At 40.8% G+C, this 27,118-nt stretch overlaps 1 protein-coding gene across 1 annotated transcript in view; it reads right to left on the bottom strand.

Moving 5' to 3' along the window:
- Positions 1-27,118, bottom strand: part of LOC129377637 (SH3 and multiple ankyrin repeat domains protein 1-like) — a 51,111-nt gene that overhangs the window by 16,798 nt on the left and 7,195 nt on the right. The window contains exons 2-16 of the mRNA XM_055057733.1: positions 20,170-20,729; positions 14,965-15,168; positions 13,726-13,797; positions 13,542-13,650; positions 13,291-13,442; positions 12,596-12,763; positions 11,366-11,407; positions 9,595-9,711; positions 9,442-9,519; positions 9,182-9,248; positions 8,588-8,757; positions 8,374-8,504; positions 7,816-7,946; positions 6,589-6,696; positions 5,724-5,802 (exon numbers count right to left, since the gene is read on the bottom strand). Of these exons, the coding sequence (XP_054913708.1) occupies positions 5,724-5,802; positions 6,589-6,696; positions 7,816-7,946; positions 8,374-8,504; positions 8,588-8,757; positions 9,182-9,248; positions 9,442-9,519; positions 9,595-9,711; positions 11,366-11,407; positions 12,596-12,763; positions 13,291-13,442; positions 13,542-13,650; positions 13,726-13,797; positions 14,965-15,168; positions 20,170-20,625 (2,084 nt within the window). The 5' untranslated portion in view covers positions 20,626-20,729. The remainder of the gene's footprint in view (positions 1-5,723; positions 5,803-6,588; positions 6,697-7,815; positions 7,947-8,373; positions 8,505-8,587; positions 8,758-9,181; positions 9,249-9,441; positions 9,520-9,594; positions 9,712-11,365; positions 11,408-12,595; positions 12,764-13,290; positions 13,443-13,541; positions 13,651-13,725; positions 13,798-14,964; positions 15,169-20,169; positions 20,730-27,118) is intronic.

Raw genomic sequence — 27,118 nt, 5'->3', positions numbered from 1 at the left:
AGGATGGCATCGACCTCTGATGTTTGGTTCTGGAGTTTAAGCTGGTTCTGTTTGGTTCTGTCTGGTTCAGTTTGGTTCTGTCTGGTTCTGTTTGGTTCTGTTTGGTTCTGTTTGGTTCTGTTTGGTTCAGTTTGGTTCAGTTTGGTCCTGTTCGGTTCTGTTCGGTTCTGTTTGGTTCAGTTTGGTTCAGTTTGGTCCTGTTTAGTTCTGTTCGGTTCTGTTTGGTTCTGTTTGGTTCTGTTTGGTTCTGTTTGGTTCAGTTTGGTCCTGTTTGGTTCTGTTTGGTTCTGTTTGGTTCAGTTTGGTTCTGTTTGGTTCAGTTTGGTTCAGTTTGGTTCAGTTTGGTTCTGTTTGGTTCAGTTTGGTTCAGTTCGGTTCTGTTTGGTTCAGTTTGGTTCTGTTTGGTTCAGTTTGGTTCAGTTTGGTTCAGTTTGGTTCTGTTTGGTTCAGTTTGGTTCTGTCTGGTTCTGTCTGGTCCTGTTTGGTTCAGTTCGGTTCTGTTTGGTTCTGTTTGGTTCAGTTTGGTTCTGTCTGGTTCAGTTTGGTTCTGTCTGGTTCTGTTTGGTTCTGTTTGGTTCTGTTTGGTTCAGTTTGGTTCTGTCTGGTTCTGTTTGGTTCAGTTTGGTCCTGTTTGGTTCTGTCTGGTTCAGTTCGATTCTGTCTGGTTCTGTTTGGTTCTGTCTGGTCCTGTTTGGTTCTGTTTGGTTCAGTTTGGTTCTGTCTGGTTCTGTTTGGTTCAGTTTGGTTCAGTTTGGTTCAGTTTGGTTCTGTCTGGTTCTGTTTGGTTCTGTTTGGTTCTGTCTGGTTCAGTTTGGTTCAGTTTGGTTCAGTTTGGTTCTGTTTGGTTCAGTTTGGTTCTGTCTGGTTCTGTTTGGTTCTGTCTGGTTCTGTTCGGTTCAGTTTGGGCCAGCCGTCGCCTTCAGCCAGCAGGTTGAAGGTTTAATCTGTTTGATCTGCAGCTAATCAGTTTTTGTAGGTTAAACTTAGAATTTTGTCACAATAACTTGTGATGCAGAAATAAAATGGTGATAAAATGTGATTCTGCTTTTTGGGACACAAATGTCTGACTGTATGGATCAACACAAACACAAGTATTGTACTTAAGAAACATTTTCATTTGAAAAAGTCTAATGTGAATAAAAAATTAATCAGCACCTCTTTCTTTCCAAAAGAGGTTTTAGAAAAATACATTTTAATATCGATTGTAATTCAGTTGTTCAGATTGTTGTGGAAAAGTTGGATAAAATGCGAATTTTGGTTCCATTTATTGTCACCTTGATAAGATAATGGCTGATCTTTTTTACTAACCGTCTTTTATTTGCAAAAAAACATTATTTCAGGAAGGTGACGTGTGGAAGAGGACGGATCAGACTCATCGGGCCTGGAAATGTCAAATGAGCCGTTCAGGTTCTGCGTTTCGTCTCCTTCCTGAAATAATGGCCTGAGTGATTCTGGCCCTTAAAAAAATCACTTTTGGGAAAATAAAGTTCTTTTACAAAAGGTGACAATATGGAGGTGGAACAAATGAGATTTTCTTCTGGTGAAAAGTTGGATTTGCGTCGCATTTTTCTTCCGTTTTAACGCAGCAGCATTAAATGCCAGTGCTTCATTCATTTTTCCTGCATGTAGTATTTTAAACGTCTGTCCGGTTCTCTGTCCGTCCTGCTGCATTGAGCCTCCGCGTCTGAAACGCCCACCGCCATCAGAGCAACAACACAACCAAACTCCGCCGGCAGCCCGGCGGATCAACGCAGACAAAGTTTGGATCCCGAGTCCAGAAGATCCAGACACCAAGACGCGACTTTAACACTCAACAGCCCGGCTGCTTTCCCCCCAACCGAGGTCCGATTCTCCGCCGAGGCTTTCGCCAACGCTCAGCCGCCTTCCAGCCATCTGCTCCTCACACCTCCGTCCCTTTCCTCTCACCCTGTCCTCCATCGTGCCTCCCCGCTCCGACCATCAAAGGAACGCCGCACACAGAAAAAAGGATCTATTTTTTTATTCTTTCAGCTGCTGAACTCGAGCATCAGAAAAAAAAACGCAACTGAAGTTATTGCGTTCCCTCCTGACTCATCCTCCCTCCGATTCACAAACAGAGAGGGGAAAAAAGACGGCATTTTAACCATTCACCTGCTAAATGCACGCACACACACACACACGCGCGTGCACACACACACACACGCCCACACATGCGCGTGCGCACACACACGCACGCACACACACACGCGCGCGCGCACACACGCGCGCACACGCACGGTGCAGGAAGGGGGGCTCAATAAGTAAAGCAGCTGACAGATGTTCGAGCCTCGGTGTGAGACACTCCCACAAGCCCTACAGATAACACATCCTTCATTTAACACATACATAAAAATAAATAGATATATAGATGAATGCATGCAGGAAATGTGAAGGAAAATAATGAACTGATATTTCAAATTAATCCAAATTTTGATGTTTAAGCTGCAGATTTAGAGAGAAACGGGAATTTTAGGTGAATCAGAACAAAATCAGAGAGAATGAAATACACCCACACTGTCTGACTGAAATGTATCAATATGAGCTGAGACACACACACACACACCTACACACACACACACACACACACACACACACACACACACACACACACACACACACACACACACACTACACCACACACACACACACACACACACACACACACACACACACACACACACACACGCAGGCAGGCTTCAGAAAACACACGGCAGGAAGAGACGAGAGCGAACATGCAGCAGCGACGGCGTCCACCAGCGCAGACATGCACATGCATGGGAGAGTCGGAAAACGAAGCGATTCTCTCACACACACACAGACACACACACACACACACACACACACACACACACACACACACACACACACACACACACACACACACACACACACAGACACACACACACAGACACACAGAGCGCGTTAGTCTGGCTTTGAAAAAGGCACGGCCTCTCAGTAGCAGCATCTACCTCTCCCCTCTCTCCATTGTCCTCTCCTCACATCCATAGCCAGCCAATGAATGGAGAAACAGCCGCTACCTGTAAATGAACCACACGCTCCTGTTTCTGGGGCCCAGTGATGGCCACGAAGAAGAGAGGGAGAGAGAGAAATCTCTCTCTCCGCATCCCCCCATCGCCATGTACCCCCCTCCTCTCTCTCTCCTCCTCTTCCTCCCTGTCTTCCAGTGAAAGCTCGCCCAGACGAGAGAGAGAGAGTGAGAGAGAGAGTCAGAGAGAGAGAGAGAGAGTCTGCAAAGCTGCGTACTTCACAGGAGGAAGACGATGTGAGGGAAGATGAAGAGAGGAGGAGGAGGTTGTGCTGCTGAACTGCGACATCAGGCTGATGGGGAGCTGAACCGGCGGGCCGGCGCTGCTGGTATCTGACCTCATCTACCTTCAATTTAACAACTTTGCTTCAAACAGAAACACTAGCTGCGTTTCCACTCAATAAAAAAATTGCATAAATTGAATTATGGAAATAAATTTGATTGTCGAAACTGGCTGATTTAAACAAATTCACGTTTTTCGATACAAAGTTTTCAGGCCAGGATGAGGTAGTTTTGTATCTGGCAAAACTGAAACAGAAACACTTCTATTGCATCACAGAAGTCAACCAGATGTTACTACTGCTGGAAACATCAAAGAAGACGACAGGAAGTGGTAGGAAGCCAACTTAAGTGAGCAAACTTATTCAAACTCCACAATTAGTGTTTTTTCGACATTAGCAGAATATCAACAAACTTTTGACCATAAAAGTGTGAAAATTGGAATTTCAAAAATAAATTTGTTTAACAAGCTAATTTACAAAAACAAACCTTTTTAATTACAACTTTTTGCTGTAGGATGAGGCGTTTTTCAGCCATTTTGAAATCCATCCATCCATAAGTGGAAAGGTTTTTCATATCACGAGTCATGTGATCAACAACAGGATGTTTCTACTGGTGGAAACGATGAAGAAGTCGACAGGAAGTGGTAGGAGTTTTATAATGCCTTATTGTGTGAGCATAAGCGTAATCATGTCTAATTTTAATTGCTTTTCTTATTCAATCTAAACACCAAAATTGCAAAGTTGTTTTTTCGATGTTAGTGGACTATTGACAAAGTTTTGTGCAAATTGAAATGCTGCCATCTGGTGACGTGATGTTTCCTGTTTCATCCAGTTTTCACTTCACTTCACGTCATTTTTGGGTTTTTTTGCAGTTATGAGGCGAAACATGAAACTGCTGCCGTCCCAGTTACCCAGCAGGTTGTTGCTAGGTAACCAGAGAGTGAATGAGTTAGTTGATTCCACCAACTGAGCTTAGCTAGCTGTGAGAGAGTTAGCGGTTAAAGTACTTTTTCTGCCTACATCTCCCAGAATGCTGTGTGGCTCTGGATGGGAGTGAATTTATTGAATATTGTATCAGATTATTATCTATAGATATATATATATGTTATTGATTCGTTGTCCAGGCGTAAGTGAATTTTTGATGATTTAACGAAAAAATGAGTCTCCAGGTAAAAAAAAATCTTCCAACTTTTATAAGTGGAAGACTGAAATTCTTCATAGCAGATTTTCTTTTGCAGAAACTGAAGCTAAAACTGCCTCTTTCTGAGTTTTGTTTTTTATATTTAAATGCAGAGTGTGTATATTGTGGTTTCTTTGAGTGTGTTGTTCTTTCAGAAAATGTTTTTTTAGAGTCTGTTTATGCAGCAGCGCCACATGCAGCGAGGCTTTGAACCCGAAACCGCAGAGGAAGTGAAAGTGGAAACTCCTCGGCTCAAGGACGGCGTGTCGGAACAAAAGGAACCGCCGAGTCCTTCTCCGTCGCCCTGAGGAGCCGACGCTTCAGCCTCCTCATGACTCATCAGCAGCAGCAGCATCATCATGATGTATATCGCTGCCAGTTTCATGTTCGCGTTCGTTCGTCCTCAATGAGACGCAGAGCTTCATAACAAGCAGCAGCAGCTGCAGGAAAATCCCTAACGAAGCGTTATCGGATTAGAAGATGAAGGTGGAAAGCAGGCAGGTTGAGACGGAGAAGAAGAAGAAGAAGAAGAAGAAGAAGAGTGGTTCAGCGTCAGCATGAAGACGCTTGCAACCCAAAAACCAACAACATAATGATGTTTCCACACACTGCAGGACAAACTCTGAAATCTCCAGTTATTCTCAACACATTAAAAGAAATAAAGAAACAGATTTTCTGACTTAATGCAACATGTTCTACAGTGCTGAGACTTGATTCAAATTTTAACAGTGTTCATCGCTGGATCTGCAATCAATACATTTTAAGCAAATATATCAGCAAAACAAGCAACATTCTCATTTTAATAACATTTTTTACTGTCAAATTATAGAATAGACATAAAACATTAGACATAAAACATTAGATTAACGTGGGAGATATTTATAGATTTTAATCTGTTTTTCAACCATCAGGTTGAGCAAAGTCCTTCTTTCCAAACCTTCTTTAGAAATCTGGACGCTGACATTAGCTACATGCTACATGTTTAGCATTCTGATGCTATTTTAGGCTAGCATAGCTTCTCTGCTAAGCTAACTCTTTTTAGCACAACTTGAACACAACAGTAGTCTTTTCCATTGTCCAATCGGATCGTTTAGAAGCAGAAATTAACCCCAGGTGCGACTAGAGAAGCAGCTTTGTTGTGTTTTCATTCTTCCCTGTTCATGTTCTGACTGGACCCCAGTGCTCCCAGTCGTCTCACCTTGGCCCATCGGTGCCGTCGTATGCCCCCACTGTGACGTTACGGAAAAGTTTCCTCTTGGCCTTCTCGCTCCGCGTCTCTGAAACATCCAGAAGAAACCAGCATCCAATTACAGCATCAGCTTCCATCACGTTTCTGTAACTCATCAAAAGACATTAATTTACACCCCACTGCTGTCCTCAGCGTGGGAAAAGTTTCCTTTCCAGGGATGAAAAATGTTTCTGTCCTGGAATAGACCAAGAAACGTTTTCTGGTTGATTTATATCTGATGTATAGATTCAAATTCTGGTGAAAAGTTTTGAATCATCTTCAAGATAATCCAAACATTGATTTTCAAAGCGGGGGCCGCGGTCCCCTGGGAGGTCACCAGGGGGCGCTCTGGGGCCTCCAAATGTTGGCGGGAAAAAGAAGGGGAAAAATTTCTGTCTTCTAATAATGATTTATATAAACTGTATATTCAAATAATTGTTTTAAATTATATTTTGATTGGATGTCAGTCAAATTCATCAAAGCAAAAAAATTCCAGAACATATGAATAAAAAGTCCCAATAAGACAAAATTTAAGATTTATGATTCACGTATTTAAGGCCAACTTACTTTTTAAAAAAGAATTTAAGAGATTTTAATACGTTGAGGATCTGAGACTCTTTAATGAGGAAACGACACCATGAGTATCAGATATTTAACTTTTTTCTAACATTGAATATTAATTTGCAGAAAAAATGATTTTTAATTTTCTATCAGAGGGAAAGTATTAAAAGCTGCTTTTTATGATTCAGATTTAGATGAATCAAACCGTTCCAGGTTATGTTTTCACTACGCCACAGACTGAGCCACGATTCAGACTCATCATGTGTGAATGTACCTTTCTCTCTGCTGGGCGGCGCCACTTCCTGCACGCAGTCAGAGGGGAACCAGCCGGTGCGTCCTCTCGCCGTTCCCTCCCAGTAGCCCCCCTCTCCCACACTCAGCACTGGGAACAAACATGCTGATGTTTATACAGGACAAACATTTATAGCACATGCAGGCAGAATGTGGTTTACGTTGATCAGAGCCCAACTGTCCAATCGAAAGACAGATGATCTGTTTAGACGTGTCATAAAAAGCTCCAGAGGAATCTAATATTTGGATATTTATCTGAAAATACAGCATAAACAGCAGACTTTCCCTCTTTAACATCATGAGCAAATCTATATTTTGAAGTGAAACTCCCAGGCTGCTATAAAAAGCTGACTGAAGGACTGTTCCTCGGCCCCCTGCTCTTTAAACGCCGCGATTTCAGCAGCAGTTTGAGGATTTAACGCATAATCTGGGAGGCCTGAGTTCTGCTTTTGGGATTTTTCCATGTCAAAGTGCAACTAATATCTCTGGGACGGCAGAACCCAATCTAGAAAGAGAAATGTGTAAAACTTCCACTAAAGTGGGCGGAGTCAAGACACAGAGAGGGCGTGGCCTGATGTGTGGATGGGCGGAGCACCAACTTAATGTCTGTCGCTGTATTTAGCAACTTTAAAGGTCCTTCTTTTACTAAAAAACACGAGTTACAACAAATCCAGTAACACTCTAGATATTTTTATGGTTTTTCTCTCTTTCTACCAGGAACTTTATGATAAAATCTTCAGTTTGGTGTTTTGGTCTTTACAATTCATTTTGTTTGTTTGTATTGGTTATTTAAAATTTCTCCCTGTTGTAACATTTATTAGAATTTAAAGTTTATTGATCTCAGAGAAGGTGTCCTTGTATTATTATTATTATTATGCCATTATGACCATTATATTTGTGGAAAATGGTCTCGAAACAACAATATTATTGTTTGTTGCGATAACCTCTGGGAATATCGTGCAGAAACATTTGTTACTGTGACGCTGATGAAGCTTCGCCGTCCTGCACAGAGACTCATTACTGGAAGCTTTATGAATCCGTCTCTGCTCTTATTGTTCCAAGATGGTTTCTACTGTAAATCTGCAAATGACATGCAGCGACAAACAGTGAGCTCATTATAAAGTGTCTGTGCTGATGAATCATCCTCCACCGGCTGAAGGATCCTCTCTCTATATTCTGTTTCCTCATGTGTGAATCTTTATTTTCTCACCTTTTACTTTGTCGCCTTTGTTAAGTGAGAGTTCTCTGTCTCCGCTGGCGGCGTGAGAGCGGACAGCGATGTAAACCCGGCCCGGCACCGCGCTGTACATCCGTTTCATCTGGCCGCCGCCCGGCGCCGCGCTGCGGATCAGACAGACAGACGCTTACTGGACCGAACCAGGACACGTCTCCACATCCTCTGTTCCAGGGACCCAACTACCGATTACTGCATCCCTGCCAACAATTATCAGCACTTATTTAATAGGCAATTAAATAATTAATAATTAATTAAATAAATTCTCCAGATGTTTCATTTAACCACATTTAAATACAATAAAGAAAAAAATATGTAAGTATAGAATTAAATTCTTCCTTTGCAGGTCAGAAGATTAACGTTGTATTTCCTGAGACGCAGAAACCAGATTCCTTCAGTGGATTATGGATTATTTGTACCAAAGGACGAAGTTTCAGATGAAACATTTCAGACATTTAACTTCTAATTTTCTAGTTCAACTTCTAATTTTCTAGTTGAACTTTCTAGTTCAACAGCCAGGCGCTGCGGTTTTACCCCTGTCGGCCTCTGGGCTGCCGCTGCCGCTCCTCTGTATCGCTCTGGCCTCCTCTGCCTCTGGACGGGGACCGGGTTCGGTTCCGGGGGCTGCTGGAGCTCCGGACCCCGATGGAGGCCCGGCGCTGGCCCTGCACAGACACTCCATATTAGTGGACACACAGACAGGCTGGGCGGGCCAGGCTGGGCGGGCCGGGCTGGATGGCGACAGTACCTGGCCCGGGTTGGTGGCGGCCTTGGCGGGGAGGATCAGCGGGTCGGAGCCGGTCATGGTGTTGTCGCTGTTGGCGCGCAGTAGCGGGTGGGACGGGAGCGAGGGGAGCGGCAGCGTGTGGACGCTGTCCTTTCGCCTGGGGACAAACTTTGGTGACTCTAAAAAGGGAACTGATGACGTGATGGGGAGGTTTTTATCGACGGACCAGGCGTCAGGTGAAGCAGGTCAGGAGGAACAAACAGGCAGATTAGGAAGGAGAGCGAGGAGCTAAAGAACATATGAGAAAATTTATTTGATGCTTTTGGAAAGTCAAAATTAGAACCAATGATTTGGGTTATTTAGCCTGTCAAAATAAGAGTTCATATTTCACCATTCATTCTCATTAGTAAGTTAAATAATTAGGTATAAATTAAACATGTAGTTATCAAGTCAATGTGAAGCTGAACATTCACATTTACAGAAACTGTGACATTTATAAATGAATGAATAACAAGCTGAAAATATGACTTTATAAATGAGCCTGTATCTTTTTGAACCCAGATGATTGATTTTCATTTTCCACTCAGTAAATTTACTGGAACCAGTAAAACGTACCAACATCCGAGTCTTTATGGTTTTTAATAATCTCTCCAAGTTCAAAGTGACCCGACATCACAGCCACCTGCAAACACAAACCAATCAAAAAACTTTTCTCATGAAAGTCACACTCACTGGCCACTTTATTAGGTACACCTGCCGGCTGCTCATCAGTTAGCTCAGCACTGTAGCAACAAGTACCTGAAGATGAAACCTGTGAGCTTGTTGGATTAAAGCCATGAAGAACTAAAGTCTGTCAGGAGGCAAAGTTTTTTTACCTGAAAAGGAGTCTGGCCATGTTTGTTCTTGGCCTCCTTGTTGGCGCCCCGATACAGCAGAACCCGGACGCAGCTTTCCTGAACCGGACAACAATCCAGGCTGTAAAACTCTTGGCTTTCACAGTGTCTCCGCTCCAGTTTGTTTCAGCTCACCTTGTTGTAGAGCGCTGAAATGTGAAGCGCGGTGTTCCCTGAGGAGTTTTGGGAAGTCGTGTCTGCGCCATAAAACAGCAGATGCTCCAAGTGTTGAGCAAAGCCGTTCTGGCAAGCCTTTAAAAGCCAGAAATATGAGCAAACTGTTAGTGTTACGAGTGCAAACAAAAACAGGTTGAACCCCAGAGAGAAAGCCATAACCATCTAAATTATACATCTGACATCCTGGGTTACATTTAAATTACAGCTGAGGCAAAACGAAACAGAAAATCAGCAGCTGGACATGCAGGGGTGTCCAAACGTTTCGCCAAAATTGTTCAGTCAAAACAAAAAAATAACAGGAAAAAGATTTTGCTGCATCAAAAGAAATGAAATTAGTTTTTATATTGTTTTGAGCTGAAACATTTATCCTCAGCTATAAAAACTTCCCTTTCAAAATGCGTCAAAAATTTCAACAAAACTAAAAGTTTCTCAATGTGAGTCGTTTTGTAAAAGCTGGATCATGACGGGACAAATTGTTTTTGTTGTACTATTATTTACTGTAAATAATATTTTGGTAATAATTTTACACAAATCATCCACCTAAATTCTTAAACTGCAGCTGGAGTCACAAAAAAAAATCATTCGCAGGGCCTGAAATGGCCCCCGTGCCGCATGTTGGACACCCCTGCTCTAAAGTTCTCACATTTTCCTGCAAGATGAAAATATGACAAGATGCAGCCAAACCGGAATAAAAACAAAACACAACAGTCGCTTCACACGGAGACAGAGAGCAGGCAATGCTCCTTTAAATTCAGCAAAACGATTCACACCAATCAACTTTATTGATGTTTATGAGACAGAACAAAACAAAACGCTGCAGTTCATTTTTACGTTTATTCAGAAACTAAATGGGAACTGAATTTACCCAATTTAATTATTGATTGTTTTAAGTCTGATTTTGAGTAAAAGTCACTGCATGTAAAATAAAAAAACAAAATTATTTTAGGTATAAATTAGTTTCACAAATCTCAAAGGAGAAACAGAGAAAGTTCCCGTCTGCAAACTGATTTAACTCTGATTTATTTATTGCTCAGAAAGCATATAAATAAACATGAAGACATCATGTAAATATGAAACAGTAAGCAGAGAGGCTCATTTCATCTGCAGCTGCCTAAAAACTTACATCCAGAACATGATTTATGAAATACAGATAAACTATTATGATTTACAGAAAACTCTTTTAATAGCTAAAAAGTTACAAATGTAAGAAAAAAAGGATGTAAAAAAATATTAAATTTGGAGGCCGAACAAAAAAATAACTGAAAATGTTTTTTTAAATGGCTGCAGAAGCATTTAACCCATTCCTGTGTTCAGGGGCCACAGGAAACACTCCAAGGGCCACACTTTGGACATCACTGGATTTAGTCAAAGCAGATTCTTTAGGTTTGACGGCCTAGTCAAAGTCTGACTATCAGGGTGTGGAAAATGCTTGAAAATGACTTTTCACTCGCTAAACTTGAGTTTGTGAGTCTGCAGATGAGCAAACGAACCCGAGATGTTCAGCAAAAGCCACATTTCCTTCACAGACACTGAGACGTTTCTCTGTGTTGGTCTGGCACATAAATCTGGAACCAAACAAATGTGACAAATTTAAAGGTTTGTTTAGCAGAAATATTTCTGCCAGCAGGGGGCGCCGGGCTGAAGCACAAGAACGGAAACACTTCTGCTCATGAGGACGATCAGAACGTCAATCTCTTTCTGACAGGAGGGATGGAGGAATGAAAGGTACCTTATGGATTTCTTCCATTCCAAATTCCTCTTCATCCCTGTGCTACGGAGAGAGGAGGAAGAGGAGAGAATGAAAACGAGTGAGGATGTGGGAGACGCACAGATCAGATGGTGGCGCATCGCTTCACTTAACGGAAAACGTTTGAGAGCCCTAATATGCTAAATTCACTTTTTGCATGTTTTTGTTTTTCCATTTTGGTTTAATAAATAAACTCTCAGCCACTTTCTGGCAATAAGTTCATGATTTTTGGTGGAAAATGAGCCATTTCAAAAACCTTTATAATATTGAGTCTCATTCAATAGGAACTACGCCGTTACCAAGCAACCCCAGCCACGCCCAGCCTGTTACCTAGCAACCTGGAATTCCAGCACATTTGGTCAGCTGATTTTACTTGTAAGTTAGTTTTGTCTTATTTCAAGTGTTCTCTAGAAACTAGACCAAAAATACTTGGTAAGAGATTTTGATGTTTTTGCTGTGAAGATTTAAAATCCATTTCAGCTGGACTGCCTGAAATTTACATTTTTTACACAGTGTTAAAATAGGGTAGTAGAAATTTTACACCAAAATTTACATTTTGCTCATTTCTGTTCTTCCATTTGGGTTTTTGCTGCTTCTAAACACAGAGCAAAAACTAAATACAAAACAAAACAACAACAACAACAACAAAAAACAACACAGTTGTTTTTGGAAATAAGTTAATGTTTTTTGGTGTTTGGAAAATTAGCCGTTTCAAAAACCTCCAGAATGCAACGTCACAAATCAGCAGGCACTGCCTGTTACCTAGCAACCAGAGCCAACCTTCAGCTGTATGGGGTGGACAATGGCTGCTAGAAAAGACAAGAGTTTTGTTGTTTACTTACCTTCCAGAAACCACTTTCTGCATTCTTGTTGGGTGCGCAGGAGGCCCCATTTCTGCTTTTCAAAGACGTATGGTTGTACAGCAGTGTATCTGTTTTTCCTGCTATTTTGTAATGTGTGTGTAAACGTTGAGGGAGGGGGATGGTTGGGGGGATTGGCCAGCTGCAACTTTTTAATTTTAAAGTGACAGGGGCCCTAAAACAACTAAAATCTCTATCTAAGAATGAGTTTGTGCAAAACATGCTTTGTGTAGGCCATAGATCTATCCTAAACTGTTAGGGATGAGTCACATTCTGCAGGGCTGTTAGATCTACCCTAAAGACAAACACATGAGACACAGAGGCAGGAAGCTGATTGGCTGAACGGAGCTACCTGGTGGCTCTCATCCCAGCCGTTCTCGTCCCTGGTGCCCAGCTTCGCCCGGTAATACAGCAGCGTCTCACAGCAGGACGTTTCGCCGCCTGTCAGCACAGTGTGGTACAGCGGGGTCAGGCCACAGCGGTCCTTGTAGTCCGGAGACGCTCCAAGTGACAAAAGTGCCTGGTGAGGACAGGACAGAGGGATGAAGATGATGATGAGACTTTTCTCTAAAGAGAAAACTCTTTCTCCTGAGTTAAAAGAACTCGCAGGACAAAAAAAAAAAAAAAAAAAAAAAGGCAAACAAAGCAGTCCATAATTTTTTATCATGTAATTCATCCTTAAAAAACAGTATCATGCAAAATTTACTTTTTTGAGCTTTCCGTCATGTTGTAAACTTATTCCTTCATCAAAAACAAAACCTGCAGCGTTGCTTTGACTCTTTCATGTTTCAGAAATCCTGTAATCTCCATGGCAACTACTCATCTCTACAAAACGCCTGGGAGGACCTAGCCCCGCCTTCAAGGCGCAGCTCCTCTTCCTCACCAACTCCTTCAGACTAGCCAGTAGCAATTAGCAAACAGCTGGTGGAAGTGCTGTGCTCATAGGCGTTCGGATTGTTCTGAGTGTGTGTGTGTGTGTTTGTGTGTGTGTGTGTGTGTGTGTGTGTGTGTGTGTGTGTGTGCGCGCGCGCGTGTTGGTGTTCTCACCACCAGTCCTGCATGGTTGTGAGCTCTCACAGCTTTGTGTAGCGCCGTCATGCCGTCGCGGCTCCTGAAGTCCATGTGAGCCCCGCCCAGAACCAGCAGCCGGACGCCGTCCACCGGCAGGCCAGACTGCACCGCCACCGACAGCGGTGTCTCTGAAGAAAAATCAAATATATTTCACATTTCGTAACAACTCTGAAGACGGATCATGCTACACCTTTCAGATTTTTATCAGTAAATCATCAGAATCTCACCTCCACTGTCAGGGTCATGAAAATTTGGATCCAGACCTTTTTCCAGAACTTTTGCCATTTTTTCCATCGCTCCAGTCTGAACGTATTCCAGAAACTTCTTCTGGCTGGCCTGCATGCAGAGCCATGTTTCAGAGCCCTGGCAGCTGCTATCAGACACAACTAAGAACTGAGGAAGAAGAAATACCTTGGTGCTGAGTTTAGCCAGAGCCTTTTCATCCAGGTTGGTCTGTTTGTAAACTCTGGTTTTATACCGAAACTGAGGGGAAAAAAAACATCACGTGTGTGAAAAACGTGAGTCATGTTTAAAAAAGAAACCTACTTTTCAAACTGTGAGTCTGGTTCATGAAGACAAAATGGCCGCTGTTCTTGTCTGCTGCAGTGAATCTCTGCTTCCCACTCAAAGCTGCCAGAACAAGACTGTGATTCATTTCTTCAGTCACATTTAGATTCACTTTGGGAAGAAAAATAACTTAATCACATGATTTTCTAAGAGACAGTAGGATCAGCCTCATTCATATTTATACCTAAAACCGTTTAAAATTTGAGGAACAACTACAAAGCTGGACAAATAAGAAACCTCCAAACAAAACTTGATTTTAATAATATCTAATGCTGAATGAGTCACAAAAGCTCAAATTGTGTGTCAAGGGTTTGTACCCAGATAAACAGCAGAATATGACTGAGTAACAAGGTGTCAATAACTGACTATGAGCTTATTAGATCCTGATTAGTGGATCTGGTTAGAACCAGAACATCCACTAGGTGGCACTGTGGGCTTTACAAAGGCAACTTTATACTTCTCTGCTGACCAAACACCCACAACTCATAAATGTACTCTGCATTTTAAATTAGGATAATATGAGATAAAATATACAACTACATAAAAATGCTTCAAAGATTATTTCTACATTTTTAAGATCATTTTTCAGGCATAATAACTGCTGCTTGTCTTGTCTTCAGAGCAGAGTTGAACATTAACTATTTTTACTCAAACTAAATTTATTTCAGTAACTTTTGGAAAAATACTTTTATGAGTATTTTATAATTTCTACTTGTACTTGAGTAACCTTATTATGAATTGTTATTCTTGAATAAATATCTGGATTATGTACCAACTGTAATTACATTTTCATCAGACACATACCTGCAGTTTTTCCTACAATTTATACTGACAGAAAAATAAAACCTACAAAATATTTAAAGAAATTTGAAAAAAAAATCCTGATTTTATTTTGTAATTATGTCACTATTCATATAAGCCATTTTTATTTTGGTTCTTAAAAATACCAAAATTTCCAAATAACTGTTTTGGTCCATCTGCTGATGTAATTTTTAAATACTAAATGATTGATAATTTGATCAGTTACTCGGTACTTGAATAGACGTTTTACCAAATATTTGGCTATGAGTAACAAGTCTCTACCTCGAGGTAGGGAACCCCTTTCTCGAAGGTACGTGCATAGTCCCGTAGGGGGCGCTCCTCCTCCAGAAACTTGGCGTCTCGTCCTTCTCCAGCCGGCTGGAAAAGTCCGTAGTTGTAGACGTCCCACAGGGACTCACCGAGCGAACAGACGATCTGTTGCTTGGCGTTCCACACGGTGCAGTCCTGGTCAAACTGGAGGCACCGCTGAGACACACACACCCACCCACACACACACACACACACACACACACACACACACACACAGAGAGAGAGAGAGAGAGAGAGAGAGAGAGGGAGGGCTTCAGTTTTATATGGTACAATGTGACATTGTGTGCAAAAAGCTGGTTGCTGATAATGACTCACGTTGGTTTTAACTGTTGTCAACAAGGTGCTAAATGTACTCAATATAAAAAGAGAAAGGGACTCAGTGCTTTGCTATTGTCATCATTATGACAACCAGATCAGGTCAGGAAAATGTTTTTATTTTAAAAATATCGTATTCCCCTTTAAACTCAGTCCCAATGGAATTAAATATCTTGGTATAAATGTGACTCGTTCTATATCTGGCCTCGCTTCAGCTAACTTTTCACCCCTTATTGCCAAAACAGCGTTAGATTTTCAGTGTTGGCGCAATCTTCCTCTCTCCCTTCTGGGTAGGATTAATGTTGTCAAGATGAATGTCCTACCCAAATTTCTGTTTATTTCAATCTATTCCTCTTTTTATGCCAAAAACCTTCTTTGATTCCTTGGATAGATTAATTAATGGCTTTATTTGGATAGGGAAATCTCCTCGTGTACGAAAAGCATTACTGCAAACCTGTAAACTCAGTGGTGGACTTGCATTGCCCGATTTTCAATTATATTACTGGGCTGCTCACATACACAAAATTAACTATTGGCTGAATTCATCCAGCTCTCCTTGGTGTAAATTGGAGCTTTCTTCGTGTATTGGGTCTTCACTATCTGGCCTTATTTTTCTTCACTACCTGTAAAACCTTCTCTATATACTAAGAATCAAGTTGTACTTAACACGTTGAAAGTGTGGTTTCAATTCAGAAGGCGCTTTAAGTTCACTGCTGCCTCACCCTTATGCCCTTTGACCAGCAACCATTTGTTTCCTCCATCTCTGTCTGACCCAACTTTTTCAGTTTGGTGTGACAGAGGTTTAAAGCAAATCAAAAATCTGTATGCATCAGGTGTATTTGATAGCTTTGAAGATTTATCTTCCAAATACAGTCTACCTGGTACGCATCTGTTTCGATACTTACAAATTCGGAATTTCGCCTCTAAATGTTTCCCTAATTTTCCTTCTTTACCCCCTGAACTGCCTTGGGAAAGGATTAGTACATTCAATCCACTCCAGAAAGGCACCATCTCTAAGATTTATAGTTTTATTTTAAAGCTGAGGGTGGATTCTAGTGTCAAAATATAAATGCATGGGAAAAAGAGTTGGGAATTCAGCTGACTCAAGATAGTTGGGATGTCGCCATTGGCAGAATCAGATCTTCCTCCTCCTGTGCTCGTCTTAGTTTGATTCAGTTTAAAGTTGTACATAGGATTCATTTTTCAAAATCGAGGCTCTCTCAGATTTATCCAGATATGGTGGATGTATGTGATAAATGCAAAGGCTCCCCGTGCAATCTCGGCCACATGTTCTATCTCTGTCCCAGCTTATATGGGTTCTGGTCTAATTACTTCTCAATTATGTCCTCTGTCCTGAACGTAAATTTGGAACCTTGTCCATTGGTGGCTGTATTTGGCATCCTCAGCCCTTCTTCGAGGCTAAGTTCTACTCACATGGAAATGGTTGCTTTTACATCATTATTGGCTCGACGCATTTTACTGCAACACTGGAAGTCAGTAGAGTGTCCTTCGATATCCCTTTGGGTCAAGGACGTGTTGTTTTTTTTTAAGCTTGAGAAAATCAAATACACTCTTAGAGGAACCACACAGAAGTTCTATCAAAATGGCAATGTTTTATCTCCTATTTTTCCAACTTGAAGGTCTTACCCGACTAAAGGTGCCGGGTGCTGAATTTTGTTTTGGTTACTAATATGGGTGGTCTTATCTGATCAATGTTACATATGTTTGTTTATTTCCTCTTCTATCAGGTTGACTTAGAGCTGAGATGGGGGGTGGGAGGTTAGGGGTTTCTTTTTCCTTTTTGTTTCTTTTTACTATTTTTATGTTTGTTTGTTTTGTTGTTTTTTTCTTATTTCCCAATATATAAACAATGACTGTAATTATATTACCCACTGTAAATATTGGTTTGAGAATTAAAAATAAATAAATAAAAAATATCGTAGAGAGAGGTAGGTCAATAATGCCAGCATGACTGTGACAACTTGAACATGTAGATGTGCTGCAGAATTCAGTGTTTTGGTTCAGTTTGAAACAAAACTGGCCCACATAGTAACTCTGCCAGATCATCAGTAGAGCAGGTGTTTAAATCAGCTGATCTGCTGCTCAGACAAATCCAGTCTGAACATGTATTACTGCAACAGACCTACTACCTGACTACATTTAGTGGTTAAACTGAACTTAATCAAATTTTATTGTCTTTATTTTATTTGCTATATTTTGCTTCAATTTATCTTCTTTTCTTTTATTTAATTTCCCTTTATTTAGCTTTTTATCTCATTATATTTCAGTCAAACTGTTTCTTTCACACTAAATATTGTTAATATTTAAACATAAATGTGTCCAAAGTTGTTATTCTGTTAACTACTGATGTGTAAATGCATTAATCATCCTGACAGCTTGTGACGAATGAAAGAGAATATTATCTCTGCAGAATTAATGTGATTTAAATAATTAACTACCATGCAATATTTCTATAAAGTAATTGTTGTCATTCTTTTGTTTTTTTATTTTCACACTACACTTATTACGGTGTTAGAATAAAGAGGAGCAGATATGAATGTTTATCATTTGTTCTGTATAGAAAGTGTCAAATTAACACCAACTCCTACGAGGAAAACAACAAACTGCTGTAGAAAATATCTCATTGTTTTTTTTCTGGCCTTGATGTTTCCTGTGTTCTCTCTGAACTCATCAGGATAATATCAAGTTTCTATTCTTGAAAAATGACAGTTTTTTTTATAAATGTTTGACTTTTCAAACTTAGAAAGTTCTAGAAAGATTAATCTCAAGATTTCTCAGCCATTTCTAGCAAATTTTCAACTTTCCAAAGTGGGTAATTTCCAAATTTTCCAGAAAGTCTCTCAGATCAATAACTTTATGTCTAAACTGATCCTGACCCTCGCTGCTGTTCTGTTTCATCTGTTCTGCAGGTAAAATTCACAGCTCAGCATCGCTCTCATAGTATGGCCAAATCTATCGGCATGGCAACAGTTTCATTAATGGAGGCAGGCAGCTGTTGCCGTAGCGATTCCTCCCAAGTCCCTTGGAGGTATGAGGTGACGAGCCTGAGCCTGTGTGTTTGTGTATGAATGAGGTGAAGTGTGTTTACGGGGACGATGTGTGTTTACGGGGACGATGTGTGTTTACGGGGATGATGTGTGTTTACGGGGACGATGTGTGTTTATGGGGACGATGTGTGTTTACGGGGACGATGTGTGTTTACTTCTGATGTCCCGTTATGACGGCACAGCCTGGATGTCACAGTGACGCTTTCTGCAGCACTGGAATCTACTTCCTGCCTTTTCTTCAGGAATACATGTAGACTGAAGAGCAGAAACCCTCGGCATGTTTCTTACTCCTCGGCTCTCCCCAAACTCATTAAAACCCTATTAGATAATTAGCAATTACTGTTATATTGAGGGCAGATTAGCTGACATGTAGAATGCTGGGCATGTTGAGAGTTGGAAGCAGAGTGGGCGGGGCTTCATCACCTTGCTGCAGCTTGTGTGTGGGTTTGCCAGTTCTCACCTGCTGCCAGCTGCAGGAAATGTAAAGTGATGCTAACTCCAGATGTCAGAGCTAATTGGCTGTGAGTTTCCCACGCAGGTCCAACATGTTGACTGATGGAGTCACTTCTTCTCTGCTGCGAAGGTTTGCCCTGCTTTCTGTTTGCATTTTTACAATGTGCAGATTTCACACAATAAACTGACCTTCACACACCCAGCGTAAAGAATTACTTTCTTGAAAAAATGATCAAAATATTTCTCTGTCCATTTTCTGAAAATTATTAGAATTATTTGTGTAATCTTAACCAATTGACGGACAGATGTATCCTATCAAATGATGGCTGTTTGGTCATGGATTACCGATTTCTAAAAATCCTTTAAATATCTGATGAACATAAAGAACAAATACTTGCTGGTGCCAATATTTATGGATCTCTGCTAAGTGTGGGATTATTGTCAGACTAAATATCTACATGTTTTTATCCTCCAATACTAAATGATCAGAATTTTTACAGGTTTGTTTTTGTCTTTTAAATGACAAGTTGTTAATGTGTCTGATGAATATTAATATTTTCAGCTATATTAATATTTGCAGCTATATTAATATTTGTTAAAGTGTCAAATTAAATTGAATCTTTCTCTGGGGCAGTGATACCAGAGAGACTCAGCTTGAACTACTTCCTCTTTTGGAAAGACCTACTAATTGCTGCAGTTTGTTTAAGTTTGACCAAGCTGTGAAGCTGTTCATGTATTTTAAATGCTGTTCTGGGGAAGTTATGAAATAAATTTGTAGTTCAGTGCATTTATTTCAGTTAGACAAACAACATGATGGCTGAAAAACTTATCATGATACGTGTTTAATATAAGTCATTATTGATAATTATTGATCAGCTTTTTTGTTTTAAATTTCTAAAATATTACTAAATGTGTAACTTTTCCTGTTTTATCCACAATTTTCACTTCACAGTGATGAGGCACAGTGGTGAAACCTTAAACTGCTGCTGCGCAAGTTACTCAACAGATTGTTGCTAAGTAACCAAAGTTAACTGACCCGGCAGGTTGTTGCTGGATAACCAAAGAATGAATGAGTTAGTTGATTCCACCAACCTTCATTATTATACATATATATTGAATATTCTATCAGCTGTATCATCTATTGATATTATGTGTTTATTGCAGTGAAGCTTATTGATGCATTGTCCATGTTCTGTGTTTAAAAAAAGAAAAGTCTGATGTCAGCTCAGCTGTTTCTTGGTATCGGACAGTATCAGAAGTGAAAAAGTGGATTGGTGAATCCCTCGTTGTTTTGGACCTGTTCTGGTTCTGATGCACTTACTGTCTGTTTGATGTCAGGGATCCCGATGCGGAACACCATCATGGTCAGGAAGGCGTCCTCATGAGGCGCCATGGTGGTCATGCTGCGCTCCATCAGCGCGCGCCGTTTTGCTGCCATCAAGTGTTGCTGCTGCAGCTTGTTGGCAGTGTGGTGATGCGTTTGTGCTTGATTGGACATGTGGGCAATGCCCCGGTGGTCCAGGTTACCAGGTCTCAGCGGTCGATCCATTCTCTGTCTGCCAACCACAATGGCCGCCGGCTTCCCCGCCTCGCCGCCCTTCCCTTCCCAGGCCTGGCGTCCGCCGATCATTTCCTTCCTACCCAGTCCTTCTAGTCCTCCGTTCTCACTGCTCCACTGGCCTTCGTCACTTCCTCGCCTTTGCTCTTCTTCTTCCTCCTCATCCTCCCCATCTTTGTCGTCCTGACTAGAATAAAAATGCTCATTATTTCCCAGCATCCTTTGCTGTGCAGGTGGTCACTGCAGAGAGGGCTGAGTGATCTCGCTGTCATGGGGACAAAACATGGCTGTCCCATGAGAGCGGCTCCGTCCGTGGGAACATGCTGTGGAAAACAGGCAGAAAACTGAGTCAACTTCAGCTCCTCATTCACAAACAACATAAAGTCAACAAAACTAACAATGATGTAAATCAAACATGGAAAAGACAAGAGCAATAGTCACAAAACTAGCCAGTGGCAATGTTAATAAGTCCACATGTGAAGTAGCACAGAGCTGGTCCACATTTCACATTTAGCCAGTAGGAATGCACTGGGGAGCAGCAGGCTGATGGAAGACAGGCTAAATATAAACTCTGTGAATTTGCATCACAGGTTCTTTGCAGAAGAGAGTGAGGTGGATGTGCAATCTGGCATCATACCAGGTCAAGATCATTCCTACTTGGTGGTAATGGAGAAGCCAAATGGAAAATAAACATCTGATGATCTTCATTATATTCTATGGAAGGTCATTCTGTCCCTGGAAGGAAACAAAATCCTGACTTCCACTTTTCCTCCTACCAAAACTCTAATGACCCCCTGCTGGCAACCTGGTGACCCCTGCTGGCAACCTGGTGACCCCTACTGGCAACCCGGCAACTCCCTAAAAATACACATAATTATTTCCCTCCGTTCATTTAAAGGAGCAGCTATATGTGTTTTGTCAGGAACATAGTTCCACTTTACAGCAAAACCAAGTAACTGTGGTACCTCTGTCTCTTTAAAAGCTCCTGGTCTTTCTGAATCTCCGCCTCCAGGAAGCCATCCCAACATGGCTAATCTATCAACCCTTTAACAATATTTTTGCCAGTGTTGCCCTGAGCAGCAGCTCCTATAACGAGCTCAGTTGTTTGCTAATTGCTGCTGGCTAGTCTGAAGGAGCTGAGTGGGGGAGGACCTCCACCTTGAAGGCAGAACTAGGTTGACCCAGCCATTGTATCAGCTGAATGTTTGACATGGAGATGAAAGGATTTCTCAGATATAAACGGCATAATCAAGTCAAGACTCCAGGTTTGTTTCTGATGAGGGAAAAACATCATAACACCAAGGAAAGATGAAGAAAAAAGTTAATTTTATAGAATACTGCCCCTTTACAAATAAACTGTGGCAAATAGTTACAACGTACATTACCATTCATTATTTACTAGTACATGTATTCGATGTATTTATGTGATTTTTTTTTGTTGTTTTGGCCCTTCACAACCCTCATCACTACGAATCTGAAAATAATTTCAAGACCCTCCACTGAGTCGCTCACGACCCCTGCAGGGGCTCAAAGCCCCAGGTTGGGAACCTTTTGTCTAAGTGAATGTTTCTTCGCTCTCCTTCCTGCTTGTTTCAAACCACATGGGAAAATCCACATAAAAGTTTCTAAAGGAAAGAAAAACGAGTCAAAGTCTGGCTCGCTGTACAATAACAACCCGGATGAACATTACATAATGTTTTCACTGAAGTAAAAACATTATGTAAAGGAAAATAAAGTATTTTTGCTGCCACTCAGGATAAATAATGCTGTTTACACAACCTTGCAAAACTTGAGCATTTGTCACATTACAACTTCAAACCTCAGAGTATTTGGTAACGATTTAATCTTCTGGACAAAGTATAGTTGTGTGAACGGGAAGTTTTCAATATTCTTTAGTAATAACATTTTTTAAAAAGTTTGCTATGAACTGGACTAAGCAAACTTCATTATATTCTATGGAAGGTCATTCTGTCCCTGGAAGGAAACAAAATCCTGACTTCCACTTTTCCTCCTACCAAAACTCTAATGATTGCAGTGAAGATGTCCTGGAACCGTTCAATAGCAGGTTTCAGTGGATTGCTCCAAAATGCAATCCACTGAAATCACTTTGAACACACCTAACATCCCAATTGTGAAACATGATGGTCCAGCAGCATACTACGGGAATGCTTTTAAGCGCCCCCTGCTGTTGAACTAAAACAGGGTGAAATTCCCTGCAGTGAAAATGAGACCAAGACGGGTGGAAATTATTGCATTTCAGCTGCCCTTTGCACAATAACTATGAATTTTGTTTTTATGGTAGTTCACAGTTTTCAACACAAACTGTAAACTGAAGATATGGATCCGCTTGTTTTATTTACTCATCTCATTGAGAACTGAAGATCTTGTTGTGAACAAAATGGCTTCAGTTTTCCAGCCACTGCAGTTTCAGCCACGTTTTCTAATCACTTGTCCATGTAAGACTTTTCCCCTCCATAAATGCCAGTTTGGTAGCATAATTTAAGTTCATCGCTTAATAATAAATAGTTGTGATAAAATGACAACATGTTGCTGAATAATGCTCTACAAATAAACGGGATGATTGATCAGAAGACATGCTCCACTCATTATTTTCCAGTTTGTTCTGTGTAAACCTGTTTTTGCCTAAATTGCAGTTTTAGGAAATATTTTATCAGTTTCAGCTGAAACTGCCCTGCATGTGACCTGAACTCTCCACAATCAGGAGACAATATTGTGTCTTCAGGACATCAAGGGCAAATATCCGTCCTGACATAACAGACGGTTGCGGATCAAGGACTCGGACGTCTTCCTGTTAACTCAGCCCAGATGGAAAATGTTGGGTAGAAATTGATTACAAGCTGCAACAGGCAGGATGTGAAGCAGCTTTCAGTGCACATCCCATTTCACATCCTGGCGCCTGCTTGTGTCGTGTCCTGGTTTCTCTTTGGTCCGGCTGCAGGTCTGGACCGGCGCCGACAGCCGGCTGGCTCAGAGAAACGCCGGGGATCTCCCAGTACGTGACTGGCAGGCCGACGCTCTGAATGCAGCCGTATCAGAAAGCGCAGAGAGACAGATGGATCCTGCAGAGACACAACTGGAATCAGGATGGCGATCTAAGACATTCAGACGCTGATCGCTGGCGCTGATCGCTGGCGATGAGCGGCGGCAGAGGAAGTCCTGCTGAAGATGATTCTGTGACTTTGCTTCGTTAACCTTCGTTAGGTTTTTGGCTCGTCCAACAAAGCTGAGCTGAGAGGAAATGGCAGCCAGCGGCTCAACGTGTAACCCCAGACTGAAATATTAAATAGTTACACCTTGATGAATTATTCAAAAACTTTTCCCACCTTTAATTTGATAACTGTCCTATTAAATTCAACAGAAACAACAATCTGTTTCTGTTGAAACAGATTTCAACAGAAATCTTTTTCAGAAATCAGATTTTTTTCAACAGAAAAAAATCTGTTTCTGTTGAAACAGATTTTTGTTTCAACAGAAAAAAAAAGGGAAAAAAAGGAAAAATAAACCTGGTGGCAAATGTAAGCACACTGAAGATGAAACATTTATGAGATATTTTGATTTGCAAAAAAGATTAAAAGAGATAGCATTAATAATCTGAGAGCTTCAGAGATTTTTATTCATGTTTACACAGAATAAAAGAAAATTATGAACTTCCATCTGAGGAATTATGTGTTAAAAGGAAACCAAAGAGAGAAGATCAATTTTTACTTTTTAGAATATATCATTCTATTAATGAAGGAAACTGATTCAGTGCAGCGGCTGTATTAATGTTCATTAAACACAATGTTGATGCACCAGCTGCTCATTGTAAAATAAACTTTTATGTCAACATGTTCACTGTAAACTGGAAGCTAATAAAATAAAACTAATTTTGTATCCGGAAGGAATGAAATGATTAATCGTAATGAATCAATTCTTGAAATAATTAACTAATTTAGTAATTAATAATTGTGAATTGCAGCATAAAACAGACACCTTTTGCTGAAACAACAACAGACTCAGAGCAGATTAATCTGGACCGGCGCCGACGGCCCAAAGGTGGAAGATGTTTCTCTTCTGCCATTAGTTTGTTACTTAATGAAATATATTTGTCCCGTTTGATGTTTGTTGTGAAACTGGCAGATGAATGAGTTAATTAGTCTCAGATGTTTATTGGATGTTCAGAAACTCTGGCGGCTGTGATGAGCCACAGCAAAGGTGAAATAACCTGAACAGGTGAGCAACTCAAAACCACTCAAGCCGAGCAAAGATTACATTCAGTCCGTTACAATGTCAGGTTTTCCAGCTTCATTTGTTTTGTGATGATTAACAATCGTTCCCTGAACACGGCGAAGGTTGGATCTTTGGACGAGCGTCAGAAGATGCTGCGCTGCTTTCAGCCTCAAGGTGGCGTTCAGTTTGCCACCGACAGCCGAGACTCAAAACCTTCGGCAGTCGACGGGTCGACTGAGCGCCGTTCCACCAAGGATCAAACATTCTGCTGTGTTTCAGAGCTTCGCTGCACCGCCCAGACTTTAACGAGGTTCTGTTTGGGTTCTGTGAAGTATTACGGGTCGGTTCGCTCTGCAGCAAAACACAAATAACAAACCGCCATCGTTTGGTTTCACTCAGCCAAACTGGAGGATTTTCCATCATTAGTGGCTTGCTTAAGATCATCTCAACTGGAATAGACTCCAGACTTTGACTAGGACACCATTTTTCTTTGCCTTTTATCTGTAAAAATGAGAACTCTGAGGGAACATAGAGTTTTCACAGCCCTGTAATTATTTATATACGTTTTGATGGTTTTATTTTATCACAGCAAAATCAGAATTGAACAAATAAAGATTTTCAGAACAGATTTTCACAAATTAACGTCAAAATTGTATCAGTGACTTTCCGGATGTTGGGCTCACTTCTGCTAATCTGCTAATAGCAGAGCTAATATTAGCTCACTGCATTAGCGCTTTTACTAACTCTAATCGTAGTTAGCACTTAGCTTCCCCGAGGTGAACGTTTACAGATAAATTACAAATCACTTGTTTCGTAAACTTTCAGTTGAATGACATTTAATATCTGTGTTGAAGTTTTGATGATCAAATGTGACGAATTCTTCAAGTCGTGAAGGTGTTTACATTCATGCTCTTATTTTGAAGGGGGTGAAGTTCTGTTTCCTCTTACAGTTTCTCTGGTTTGAAATAATTATTTAAAACGAGAACAACAGGAACAAAATGAAACAAGACCAACAATGTCTATAATATAATATTGAAATTGGGTTGTAGTGTATAGAATAAAGTCATAATATTAGAATAATTTAGATGTGATATTACCAGAAAAAATGTTTTAATTAGATATATGAAGCAAAAAAATGAACTTTTTAATTGAAAATTCCTTCTGGACTTCTGTGATTATGATTTGGATTTTTAAAAAGTATCAAATTTCTGGCCGAAGCTTCAGTAATGAAAAGCTGACTAAGAACGGCTTGTTAACACTCAGGTTTTAATGCCATCATTCATGCTCACCGTGAGGGAATAGAGGCAGCTGATTTATGAACAAAGGCTCATTAAATATTGAACAGAGTCGAGCGTTCACAAGTCAGGCCAGGGAGCGGCAGAGAGCAGCCAGAAGAAACTAATTGGGAGGATTCACAGGAGAGAAACAAGAGTTTAGTTTGCATAAAACAGAGTCGTCAGATTCAACCAGAAAGAGGATTACAGCAGCAGAAAGGAAGGTGAGACTGAAGGCCAAATGAAACTGTAACATCAGAAAAGGAAGGAATAAGTTGTGTGGAAACTATAATAACTGGGGTAATTAACCTCCTGAAATACTTCCCTCACAAATCATGGAAGCAGGACTTCATTTGTCCTAATTTAGCTGCTTTTCTCTGCAGTGACAGCATCTCCATCCCAGCTGTTGGTCCCTGAACATCATCATCAGTTTCTCAGCCAAAAGTTTTCTATGTGGCTGAATTATGACCACTGCGCCGGACTGCGCCGGACACTGCTGCTCCTCATGGCGCCGCTTTTTATTTGATAAGCTCCTGTTCTCACAGACGCTGAGCGGCCCACATGCAGCAGGCATCCAGCCTCTGGTTGAGGCTCAGATTCAGTCCCATGCAACCAAAACACGCAGCCGCAGCTAAACTTCAAATGTTTGCAGGACAGAATCACCGAAATTCAGATGTGATGTTTGTTTATGAGCGTAAACAAACATGGCCGACTGGAAGGAGTGGATTTAGTTTGTAAATAATATTTACCAGAGGAAAATAACGTTGGACATCCTGATCTAATTCAGCCATTATTGGTTGAATTACATCAACAACTTGCAGGAATTTCTACCTTTTTGTAGAATTTCTTCTACAAAAATGAGTTTGTGCTTTATGAAAATATTGTCTAATTAGCATATTATTGAACAGTAAAAATACCTCAAATGTAAAGACAGTTCAGCTTTAATAAAGAACAAAATGTGGCCCTTATGTAGCTTATCGTGACATTTTTGGCTCTAATGAGAAAAAGTTTAGACGCCACTGGTTTATGAAAAGATCAACAATGATTTCACTTCCTGTTTCTGCACGTCGCCATTCTTTATCTTCCCCACATAGAGGTCAAACTGAGGGAAAGTAATTTAATGTAATGTCAGCTGTCCTGAAACATTACGCTGCCAGTCTTCAGCCCAGGACAATGCGCCATGAAGACCTTTAACTTGTCACTTCTCT

This window comes from Poeciliopsis prolifica, unplaced genomic scaffold (genome assembly GCF_027474105.1).
Source record: "Poeciliopsis prolifica strain line A6 unplaced genomic scaffold, Auburn_PproV2 SCAFFOLD049, whole genome shotgun sequence".
NCBI classification, from domain to species: Eukaryota; Metazoa; Chordata; class Actinopteri; order Cyprinodontiformes; family Poeciliidae; genus Poeciliopsis; species Poeciliopsis prolifica.
The sequence above is the reverse complement of the archived record's forward strand: the minus strand, read 5'-3'. Positions and strand labels throughout refer to the sequence as shown.